This window comes from Protopterus annectens, chromosome 6.part0, assembly GCF_019279795.1.
Source record: "Protopterus annectens isolate FY-2018-M chromosome 6.part0, PAN1.0, whole genome shotgun sequence".
In the NCBI taxonomy this organism is placed as follows: Eukaryota; Metazoa; Chordata; order Ceratodontiformes; family Protopteridae; genus Protopterus; species Protopterus annectens.
Genome location: NC_056737.1, coordinates 853550144 through 853562685, shown reverse-complemented (window position 1 = coordinate 853562685; position 12542 = coordinate 853550144). Strand labels below are relative to the sequence as shown.

At 40.4% G+C, this 12542-nt stretch overlaps 1 protein-coding gene across 1 annotated transcript in view; it reads left to right on the top strand.

Annotated features, from left to right (window-relative positions):
- The window catches only part of LOC122803905 (serine/threonine-protein kinase MRCK beta-like), a gene marked incomplete in the record, with an annotated part of 2302169 nt that overhangs the window by 1096399 nt on the left and 1193228 nt on the right, over positions 1-12542 (top strand). Inside the window, 1 exon segment of the mRNA XM_044073588.1 lies at positions 5230-5309. Within this exon segment, the coding sequence (XP_043929523.1) occupies positions 5230-5309 (80 nt within the window).

Below are 12542 nucleotides of genomic sequence, written 5' to 3'. Positions count from 1 at the left end.
TTTTTGCCACCCCTTTCAACAGCAAGTGCAACAAATTCTTCTCTCTCCTTCCACTTCCCGGACATTCCCCCAGAGACGCTCTAGTCCCCGATTGGCCACAGGGACTTCTTTATGCATTCCCTCCATTTCCCCTTTATTCCAAAACTGATACAGAAAGCTACCATTTTGGGCTTCAAAATGATCCTCAGTGCTCCTTACTGGCCTCGACATCTTCTCGAGCAGCCTTGGACTCTGGACCCAGTTCCAGACCTTGTAATCCATCAATTTGGCAGGCTGCACCAATCCCTGCAATCTCTCCAGCTCACTGCTTGGTTTCTCCACTTCCAACCTTAGCCAGGCTTCCAGATATCTCCCCGTCTGTGCGGGAAATTATTTTATCATTGCACAAGTCTACCACTAGAAAAACTTATGCTAGTAAGGGGAAACGTTTTTCTTCCTGAGCAGAGACTAAGAGTATAGATCCCTTTTCAGCTTCTATACACCACATTTTGGATTTTCTTGCGGAACTCTTTCATTCTGGGTCCGCTTCCGCTACAATTAGAGTTCAGTTAGCTGCAGTTTCAAATTTTCACATTGGCCTGTTGGGAAATAATATCATGTCCCATAAGCTATGTAGAGCCTTTCTCAAAGGGACCACTCTACTCAGGCCTCCAGTGAGAGATCCTCTACCTCGGTGGGATCTAAATTTGATTTTAGCTTCTCTAATATTACCTCCCTTCGAACCTGCAGCTTCTTGTTCCCTGAAGTTTTTATCTTGGAAAACTCTCTGGTAGCCATTACTTCAGCCAGAAGAGTTTCGGAACTGCAGGCTCTTTGTACCCATCCTCCGTACCTAGTGTTCCACAATGATAGGGTTGCTCTCCGGACTAATCCTTCCTTCCTAAGGCCTCTTCAGAAAATAATTTGAATCAGTCCATAGACCTTCCTGTGTTTTTTCCCAACCACTCCAACAGGACGGGAATATAAGTTGCATCAGTTGTTCACAGGCAACTACGTTTCTATTTACATAGAACTAAGGATATCAGGAAATCGGACCAACTTTTCCTTTCTTCTGCTGAGGGTAAACAAGGTCTTCCAGTCTCAAAAGTAACCTTGTCCAGGTGGTTGACTTCTATCATCACATTTATTTATCAACCGAGGAATAAACAATTACCTGTTAAACCAAAAGGTCACTCCACCAGGACTTTAGCCACTTCGGTGGCCTTTCAGGCTAGGTTGCCCATGGAATCTATTTGTGCTGCGGCTACGTGGGCCAACCCACATACTTTAATTTCGCATTATAAGTTGGATGTGGTTTCTAGAAACAGAGCAGATTTTGGTTCCACTGTTCTGAAGAGTTTGTTCCGATGAGCCACCCAGGATTTTAGGTGCTAGGGATGCTGTCCCAACCAGCAAGAATGAAGGCGAGATAGACAACTTAACATAAAGAAGTTATGCAAGTTATGTACCTACCATAACATTCCATGTTAGTTGTCTTCTTCTCCCCTTCTTTCTTGCGTTCCACCCTCCATCCCGCTATCCTTGTAGACCGAGAAGAGTTACTTATGGTTTTCTCACTGGCTGAGTCTTCTCTGGCTATTCCTTTCTGTCTAGTAGCCTCTCTGGAGGTTTTATATATTCCAGGATAGGATCCTTTCCTTATTATGTCTGCAGTTAGACTTACCAAACGAGATCTGGGTATCTAGCGCCAGGCATCATGGGATATGGGGTAGCCTCGAGCCAGTATGCAGCTCTCGAGCTTTTGAAGATGGCCGAGTCGGAGCCGAGGATCGGCTCCGAACCCAACCAGCAAGAAAGAAGGCGGGAAGAAGACAACTAACATGGAACGTTATGGTAGGTACATAACTTCTTTTTCCAACTCAGAGGTCGCACTACAGTGAGGAAAGGGCAACTATCCCAATCCTTACTGTACTACGACCCCAAAAACACAAGTTTGTTCTCATGAACTTTCGATATTTTCGGCGTTCGGCATTATCACCATTCGATATGGTGATATAGAGCCGTGTGAGTAAGTCTGTGTCCTGCAGTTGACTAGGGCTCTTGTCCAAGATTCGTCCTCTGGCTTATGAACTTTAGTTACCATGATAGTTTCCATCTCCCCTACAGCTTTGAGTAGTATAATGTGGCTGTCAGAAAAGAATGAATGATTCATTCTGTTTGTTCCTGAAAATCTAGGCTTCCCAAGGTAACAACTGTTGTGTACAAATGAGAACTTTACATGATAAGATGAAAATCCTAGTCTGTTTTTTCTTTCTTTTGGTTTACAGATGTTAGAATAATTATTTGATAAAAGTAAAATTTAAAAGGTTGAAGTATTGCAGAATAGGGGGAATCTCACAGAGCAAGGATATGTGCAACTGCAGAGTGCTAAAGAGTGTAGAAAGATTTCTGTTAAGCAACTGTTTTGGATAATATCTCCTGTGAACAAAAGCTTTTAGCACAATGGCTCAGGCATTGGAAAATAGAAAGAGTTGTTGCCAAACTTAGGGAGCTTATAACAAGGAAAATAGAGATCCTGTAGAGGTGTTAGAAATATTTTGGAAATTTTATGAAAGTTTGTATAAAGCAGAGAAGTATGTAAATCAAGAAAAAGCACAAATGGAAATGTTTATGGAAGAATTAAATATGCAACGGTTAGAGGTAGATGAGGCTGATTACTAACAATTAGGATAGGAGGTGATGAGATAAAAATGGTGATATATAACCAATTTAAAGGAAAGTCTCCAGGAATATTTGGTATTCCTGTGGAAGTTAGTAAGCTAGGATGGGAGAAAGTGAAGAGAAGCACCAGCGTCCTAGAAGAAAGCTGTGGTGGTTGTAATGTCTAAAGATGGCAAAGACCCATCAGATCCAGCTTTCATATAGGATCATTTTGAGTCCAAACCATGAAGTGTTTGTCTTTAATGGCTTAAAGAATTGCAAATGTGATGCCAACATTGATAGATATAGATCAAGTATGGTTTGTGGAGGGGAGGCAAACATTTGACATTAATAGAACACTGATAATCCAGAGGGAAGCAGAATGTAAGAAAATGCCACTGTTTCTGATGGGCCTTGATGCAAAGAAGCACTTGACAGAGTAAGCTGAGATTTTATGAGTAGGGCAATTCAATGCAAACATTTGCATTCCCTGATAAAATAAGGTTGATTAGTAGGATATATAAGGAATTGGAGGTGAAAATTAAAGTGGCGGAGTCCTCTGATAAGTTCTGTTTGAGTTTGAGCAAAGGAACCAGGCAGGGGTGTCCTCTTTCACTTTTGTTATTTGCATTGTATTTAGAACCATTGGCAAAAATAAGGTACTCATAAATTCAAGTATATAATTGGTATGATAATCAAGAAAAGTTGGCTTTATTTTATTTTGTACCTGATAAAACCAGAAGAAGGACATGTCATTGTTGTGGAACATTCTGAGCCAGTTTAGAGTCTTTTCAGAATACAAAATTAATGAAGATAAAGCAGTAGCTGTAAACTATGTACCCATACACAAATTGGTTCAGCAGTACCCTTATATATGGGACTATGATAAAATGAAATACTTAGGAGTATGGATTAAAAAGGAGTCTGCTATGACAGCTAAGAATATGTGGGAATATGCTACACAGTAGGTAATACAAAAACTGAGAAATTGTAAGCACTGTTTTATGGATATGGATAGTAAGATAAGCAGTGAAAATGTTTTTAGTACCTTTAGTCTTATACACAGGTCAGGCATGCTTTTGTCAGCCAGAAGAGAAGTTGTGGATAGCAGTTAATAAATAGCTGAAGGATTTTATCTGGGAGTGGAAGAGGGCAAGAGATGAGATAAGTTGATCCTTCCAACAGAACAAGGTGGTGTGAGATTATCTGATTTGAATGGGGTATTCTCCTGTACATAGCACAAGCAGAAAACTATAATTCAAAGTAAAAAGGGATGATGATGAAATAGGGAAACTCAAGAAATAGGAAGAGACTGGAATTTTGGATGCAGATCCTTAAGGAGAATAACAATAACCATACAGGATATTATACTCATAAAGTAGCAGAAAGTATTCTAAGAACTGAGCCAAAACAGAAATAGAGAAAGGGGATTCTGCTGATAGGGATGACTGCAATTATGGGTTCAGAGAGTAGGCAAGAAGGAGCTGGAATTTACTGGAGAAAACTGGCAAAGGAACCAAGGTATTATGAGCAAATAAGTAGAGAGGAAAATGTAGTAGAACGGGAAGAGGCCAAAAATTCATTTGGACAGTAGACTACAGATGGCCTTTCCTTTCAAGGTTTGATATCAGAATATAAGCAAAGAGAAAGAAATAGGGGAATCCTAAGTAAAAGACCAGCACTGGTATATTTTTTAATAGAATATAGTACAGAATCTGCTGGATAATTGGTAGGACATATAAAATATTGCATAATTATAGGAATCAATCAGTGGGGTTTAGAAAGGATTAGGAAGAGAGATTGAATAAGCAATTCACAAAGAAGCAATGTATGGATATATGTTTGGTTCCCAAGTATGCCACAAAGTCTAGAAGATTTAAGATCTTTGGAAGTGTTTGCTTAAGTAGTTTTATACTCCCAAGACTATTGTTTGATGGGGAAGAAAGAGGTAATTGGGAGCATAATTTTGTGGAATGAAATGAAGTGGCAGATTTTAAGAATTTCTTGTAGATTTCAAAAATACTGGGTGAGCAAATTGGTGTGACTAAGGAAAGTATTTTTTGAGCTGTGATACAGAATTGGAATTGTCAAGATGTAGAAAGGCCTTGCTGAGTTTAATTCAGGTGACGGTGACAGAAGCAGTTACAAAAATGGAAATCAAAGACAAGATCAGCCACACTAAAAGTAGTCAATATAGTAACAGAGATAAAAGAACTGGAAGTTGGATCTTTAGAAAAGGGTAGGAGCAAATCACATAGAAAAAATGGAAATTGTTGGAACTATACACGCAGAATAATTTTTCTGAGGAGGAATGAGGTTTAAGGGAAGGCAGGGATTGAATGGGCTATGTAATGTTTGACTGACAATGACTAACCAGAAGATTATATGTGATGTATAATGTTTGCAACTGAAAATAAGTCAATATGGTTTATTTTCAATTGTTTAAATTTATGAGTGCCCACGGCACAAGTGATAATTCAATAAGGATGCATCTTGTTTAAAAAAAAAAAGTTGATTTGGAAGAGAACTTATGTACTTACAGGTAATACAGCATTCATGTTGATTTTGTTCATTGGCTTGTTTCCTTAGGAAATTGTTCCTCCTGTGTCTCATGCTGGTTTTACTGGAATGAATTTGCCCTTCATTGGCTTCACCTACACAACTGACAGGTATGCAAATACTGAATATTATTTTTCTTATTATGAGCATGATGTTGCTATTACCTTTCTTTTTATATAAACATTTCCATTATGTTGTCAGATTCAGTTTCTCCGACTTTTTGCCTTTGCTACATGCCAGTCTTGACCTCCCTCTCTACTTAATGACCCATTCCCTTATTACGAAGGGTGAGAGTTGGCTGAGAGGAAGTATCATCGTTTAAGCAGCCATCAGAAGTAGTTCACGTTTTCTTTTTTGTGCCTTGCAGAGCCGTCCATGCTGATTTCCATTAGGGAAGATGGAACGTTCAGTGGGGTGACTACACTGGGCAGATCAGTTCTGCAAGGGATGTATGCCAGCACCAGCCCACCCACCAACCTGGAACCACGATGGATAGTTTCCCTGGTCTCCACCAGGGAAATGTACCATGACTAAGTACTCCATTGTGTACCCCCCACCTCAGGGAGGTAAGAGAGCCATACCACTTGATTCCTCCTCCTCTTTCCTCCCTCTTCAGTGCCAGGACAGCTTATCAAACCCAAACACTTACCCACTCAAGGAGCATTCTCCATTTGATAAGCACCTGCTCAGTCAAATTGTATTTTCAAATGCCCATACTAAAGCTTGAGTCTTCAGTTTGAGATTTGGGAACTATTTTTGTGCCTTTAGTCTTTTTTCTTCAATTAATTTTTTTTTATGATTTTGTGGACTCAATTTGCATCTTGCTTACCTTGCAAGAAGAAAGCCCACCCACTTAATACTTCTGTTCATATAACTTGTGTTTCATCTCCTTTACCGTTCTTGTTGCCTTATTTTGCTCTCTGTCCACTATCTCATTTTCCCATAAAGTCTTCCAAACTGGATGCAGCATGCAGGTTGAGGTCTCGCCAGTTACCTGCGGTGGAGGAGAGTTAATTCCTTATCAGTGGAGTTTTTGCTGCAGACCAGGATCCTTTTTTGCTTGTCTTCTGTATTTTTTTTTTTTTTTTTCCAATGGCTGCATCTACAAGTGCCCATACGTCTTTTCCTGTTCTGTCTTTGAGTTAGATCTCTCTTGACTGAGTAAGTGTCATCATCTTATGAATGTTGTCTCCATGTAAAGCAGCTTGTATTTCACAGTTGCCATCTATCCACCTGTAATGATTGCGTCCTCAGATCTTTAATAAGAATGCACCCTCTGCCCATACCTCTTCCTTTTTGTTGTTGTCCACAAAGAAACTGTTTTTGTTTTCTAAGCATCATCTAAGTGACAACACATCAAAGAATGGGTATCCCAAGATTTATCCTCTGTGGCATTTCATTGCATCTTCCCTTTCTGATGGAAATAATACCGCCACATACACTGTTACTCTATGGGCCTTGTCTTATAACCAGTTTGACCATTTTTTTCTTTATCCCTTTCAGCTTGCTTGCCAATCTCCTACAAAATCGAAGGTCTTGCTGAAATCTAAGATATCAGCTGATTGCTCCCCTCTACTTTTTCCGTGACCTAGACATCAAACTGGATTAGGCATGTCTAGGTGCATCTTCTTAGTGCAGGCCTGTGCTGGTTGATGATGTGGAAATTGTTGCCACCTAAAAACCTAAATTCAGCTAATCCTACCATGATTTTTGCTACTACTCAAGTCAGACTTCACAGGTGATAGTTGCCCATGTTGCCTTGTGGAGTGCATCTACATTTTTTTACACATTTGGTCCTTAAGAATTTTAATGCTGCTCAAGGACATATTAAGTAGCTCTGTTATTGTCTCTCTTAACTGCAACCAGTTCCTTAAGAAGGCATAACTTCTCGCTCCCTGTCTCTTTTCTCCCTCAGTGCAAGCTGCACTTTCTGTGCTGTGCCTTTGTTATTTATTCATTTTTTTCAGTCCATTTATTGTCTTCCTCACTTTCCATATAGAGCTGTGCTCCTCTTTCGGTCTTTCAATGAAAGAAAGACAAATAATTTGTTCAGAGTTTCCAAGTGTTCTGCTTTCTGCTTGGATACTTTACTGTCATTCATTTACTAGTCTCTGTTCAAGACTTCTCTCCTTTCTCTACTTATGTAACATATTTTACTTCATTTATTCCTTTTTCCAGCTCTTTCTATCCTTGCCTTGACCCTTAGTTCCATGTCTATATCCTTTGTGCTAAGTTTCTGTGGCGAGACAAAAGCACTCACGTTATTTTACTGGCTTTTTATATTTTAATAAATTGTTGAAGCTGTTTAGTTGCGACTGGAGTCCTTTCAACATTTAGGGCATTTGGTTTATGTAGCCCTATGTGGGGAATGTGAAGGTTTTTATATAGGAAAAACAGAGAGAAGTTTGAAGAGGAGATTTATGAACATACCTGTGATATTAGGAAAGAAAATAGGAATGCACTTTATAAGCACACTCAAACATGTAGAGGAGCCTCATTTACATTTTTTGTATTAGAAGAAGTTAAGTCACATCAGAGGGGGGGGAGGTGCATGGGAACTCAAACTGGAGTATAGGGAGGTTATACTTGCAACTGGTTTTAGAATGTAATAAATGGCCAGGATTGAATGATTAGATTTCCCTAGCACCTGTATTGAAGCTTAGGGCAGCAAAATTGTGAAAGGAATTTGTAGTATAAATTTTAAATATAAATTTTTAAACACAATTTTATACAAACTTTTATATTTTTAATAATATGTTTGCACATTCCTTTGGATATAGATCTGTATTTTAATTTTTTATACGTGTTTTTTATATGTACTTTTTACATGCATTGTTTGTCAATAGGTGACTTGATTCTGTTATACATGTGCAGTTTGATCAAATGCTCTTAATTTTTTAATGCTTTTAACAAAAAGTGAAGAATTGTAGATTTTGGGTGGATGGATTTTAAATTTACATTCATTTAAGGTATTAAAACATTCTTGCAATGATATGAATTTAACCACTAGAGGTCGCTAATACATATTTAATCTATTAATGCTTTTTAACATCAGTGTATTTTAATTGAATGGAGTTTGCATTGTAATTTATATTTGTATTCATAATGTATGTTTTTTAGTGTTAGGGTAGTAAAAGTTTTAGTAAAAGCAGGTGTGTATATACTTACTGTTAAGGAAAACAGTTTATGGAATGGTATTGTAACATTTTGGCATTTTAATAGTTAAAATGGGTTAATTGAATAATTTTATGTAATTTAAGGATAGGGGTGTGTGTGTGTGTAAAATATATATATATATATATATATATATATATATAGTTGATACTTGTAGTTATCTGAAGAAGTTGTGGACGAAAACGTATTGTTTACTGTTGTGGTTAGCGTTAGTGAGTGCTGTGCTGTGCTTTATACCCTTAAATAAACGTGATTCTGTAGAAACAGCTATCCAGGTGCTTTTTTCTACTGTTCTTTTCAGTGAAGTACATTTTTGGTTTGGTGCTGTTTGGAAGGTTCTCTGGTTGTGACTTTTACTGCTTCTTTGGTGCTAAGTCTCTGTTGTGACACAAAAGCGCTCACGTTATTTTACTAGATTTTTATATTTTAATAAATTCTTGAAGCAGTTTAGTTGCGACTGGAGTCCTTTCAGCATTTATTTCTATATCCTTTGTGTGTCAGATCCCTGTCTGGTCAAACAGAATGTCACACTTGTGTTTTCCACATCCAACTTTTACCATATGTAGAGTCTGATATCACATCCTTGCATGCTGTAAGCTCCCTCCCATGACCCAAGAATCCCATGCCACACATACTAGAATGTACTAGAGATGCTCCCATTTAACCCAACAAAATATTCAGGGGCGATTTTAACTACCCCAACATTAACTGAGAATTATACATAACATCTGTGACAAAAGGAGATACTGCCAGCACAGCTAGCTGGAATTTTGTAAATAGTTATGTCATTTGTGAGTATCAAACTAATTTATACAAGATGCTTGTGTTACAAATGTATTAAAACTATATGTATGTCATGTGTATATCAACCTGCTTTGTACAGAAGTTTGTGTTGAAAAGGTATTTGTAAAGTGCTTGTGCTTAAAATGTATCCACAGTGTGCCCTGCTGGAAGAGAACAGAAATGTACATTCACTATTGTAACTATTTAAATGTGTATGTTAACAGAGGAAACTGGAGGGTTAACCTCAGTCCAGCAAACTATAGAAAAATGTTTGAAATTATTTCACTTTATAGGCTAGGCCATACAAAGGCTATCTCTCAAGTTTCAATGCAGCTAGAGAAACAAAGTCTGTACTAGGAAGCTTTCTGTATTGTGTTTGGAGTGAACTAATTGCTACTTTAGAAGCATGAAGGGAATGCAATTGTTTTATGATTTCCAGCACCTGCCAAAGATCTGAGCAAAAGCCCTTGTCTATATTTTTACAGGTAGATGCTAAATGCTGCCAGCAATGGGGATTTTGCCAGAGACCTAGAAGTCATATGACCAGAAATGATGTCATTCTGCAAACTATCCCAGCAATAATATTTTAGATATTATCTTGAGAAGCCTCTAAGTGAGACAGAGCATTCTGTCTTGGACCTAACAACAAGAACCACTCACCACATCATCTGCCTTGCTCTAAGAAGTTATTACGGTATAGTAATTCTCTTAGATGCAGTCAGGAATATAGTGAAGCTTAGTTTAGATTTTGTTTTTCTTTGTGAGCCTGTACTGCAGTGTTGTTTTAAATATTTCCTGTGATTTTGAACTCTGATGTCACTGTGAATATGTATTTAGTATTGTCTTCTTTTATTGGTTAATGTTAAGTTGTCTATCTCGCCTTCATTCTTGCTGGTTGGGTTTGGCGCCGATCTTCGGCTTCGACTCGGCCATCTTCAAAAGCTCGAGAGCTGCATACTGGCTCGAGGCCACCCCATATCCCTTGATGTCTGGCGCTAGATACCCAGATCTCGTTTGCCGCTTCTGCTGCGAGGTTGTCTACTGGCTCAGGTCGTATATTTTCATTATTTACTCGTTTTTTTGATAAAAATTTTATAGGCTTGTTAGTGTAGATTGTTTATACTAGTTAACCTTTCTATATACTTGTAGTATCTATAATTCTTTCTTAAACCCCCTTGGATGTATCTTCCTCTTCCGAGGCCTCCCCTGATCATTCAGAGGAGCCACCTCGTAAGAGGAAATGCAAGAGAAAGCATGTTGGCTCCCCTGAGTCTGTCACATCAGATACCGACTTGGAGGATTCGGAAGGGTCCCCGAGATCCCCCTCTGAAGACGTCTCCTTCTCAGACATCCTTGAGATGCTTAGGCAGAGGGAGAACTGGACTACCCTAAGCCCCTCCGAGGATGAGTCGGTATTCCTGGATGCGTTTGGATCCCGACCTTCCACCTCCTGGGTGTCTCCGCCTTTCGCGCCACTGATGTCCATGGTGGCTCGGAAGGCGTGGTCAGCTCCACACACAGTGGAACCCACCCCCAGAAGATCCGCTAAATTCATAACGGCACCACAGGATAAACAGTTTTTGACCAAAGGTGTCCCTGTTGATGCCATGGTGGTAGCGGCGGCCACAAAGAAGGAGTTGGCTGAAACATCATCTGTCCATCACCCTAACAAGGAGTCCAAGACAATGGACAGATATGGGAAGTGGATGTTCTCTTCAGCGACCTTTTCTATGAGGTCTCTGAATTATTTGTGCCACTTTACCCGCCTTCAAAGGGATCTCCTTAAAGAGCTTGGAGATACCCTCCAAGATCCATCAGCTGAGGGGGCCCGGGCTAAGGCAGCCTCCCAGCTGGCGACTCTTAATTCAGTGGTGAACTTCTCCATGAAGCTCATTTCTTATGCAGCCGATAGTGCGAGTAGAGCCGCAGGCACAGGTGTTGCTCTAAGGAGACACGCTTGGATACGGCTATGTAACTTCGCGGAACCTTTCAGAGCATCTTTCATCAACACCCCCTTTGATGGTACCTCTCTTTTTGGATCACAGGTGAAGGACACCCTTATCAGGTGTGAACAGGAAGGCAAGACTCTCTCTGCCATGGGAGTCCATTTTTCCACTCCTTCCATACCATATCCCAAGGGTCAGAAGAGTGGAAAGATGTGGTTCTGGAAATCTCAGGGAGCCTTGCCGGACACACGTGGTGAGTTCCCATCTAGAGGCAGAGGAGGGAACAATAATAGATGCCGCCCTCGTGGCAGAGGGGGTCCGCAAAACCATGGCAGCAGAGAATCCTTCTCTGAGAAGTCCTCCCACCATCCCTGAAGGGTTGCCCGACTGCCCACTTCCGGAGGCAGTCGGGGGAAGATTATCGCTGTACCCAAGAGCCTGGCAAGACATAACACAAGACAAATAGGTACAGTCAGTTATATCCGGAGGCTACAGAATACCCTTTGTTCGCACTCCCGCAGTGTCAAATAAGTCCCTTCCAGATGTTCCACCAAATCTAAGGGATCAAGCAGTAAGGGCCATTCAGCAAGTCCAGGCAGACCAGCAAGGATCCGGAATTTACTCAAGGTTCTTTTTGGTACCAAAAAAGACAGGGGACTGGAGAGCCATTCTGGATCTCAGCAGACTGAACAGGTCTGTACAAAGAACCAAGTTTCGGATGGTCACGCTACAGTCCATTATGCCCTTTCTGGGTCAGGACAATTGGATGTGCTCTATAGGTCTTCAGGATGCGTACTACCACGTCAAAATGGACAGACGCTCCAGAAGATTCCTTCGCTTCCGGCTGGGAGCCAGCCATTACCAGTTCAGAGCTCTGCCCTTTGGTCTCACCACAGCCCCCAGGGTGTTCACCAAATGTATGGCAGTAGTTACCGCTCACCTGAGACGGCAAGGATTCCAGGTGTTTCCATATCTAGGCGACTGGCTCCTTACTGCTACCACCAGGCATCACCTTCTGTGAGCCAGAGACTTCACTATCGAGAATTGCTCCAGACTAGGTATCCCAATACATTTCAAAAAGTCTGCATTGTCACCCTGTCAGTCTATCACCTTTATAGGCGCAAATTTAAATACAAAAGACATGTCAGCGAGCCTTCCACCAGACAGGGTATTGCTGATTCGTCAACATGTACAGGTCTTATTAGCATGCAAGAGAATTCAAGCCAGGTTCGTCCTCCAAACTCTAGGTCTCATGGCAGCAGCTATCATACTTGTTCCTCTAGCTCGTTTTCTCATGAGGATCCTCCAGTGGCTACTTTTTACCCAATGGTCCTTCCAGCAGCTTCCCATGTCTCACATGATTATGATCACAGAAGCATACAAAAAGCACCTTGCATGGTGGATGGTCTCCACATCGGTACCCCTAGGCAGACCATTTGT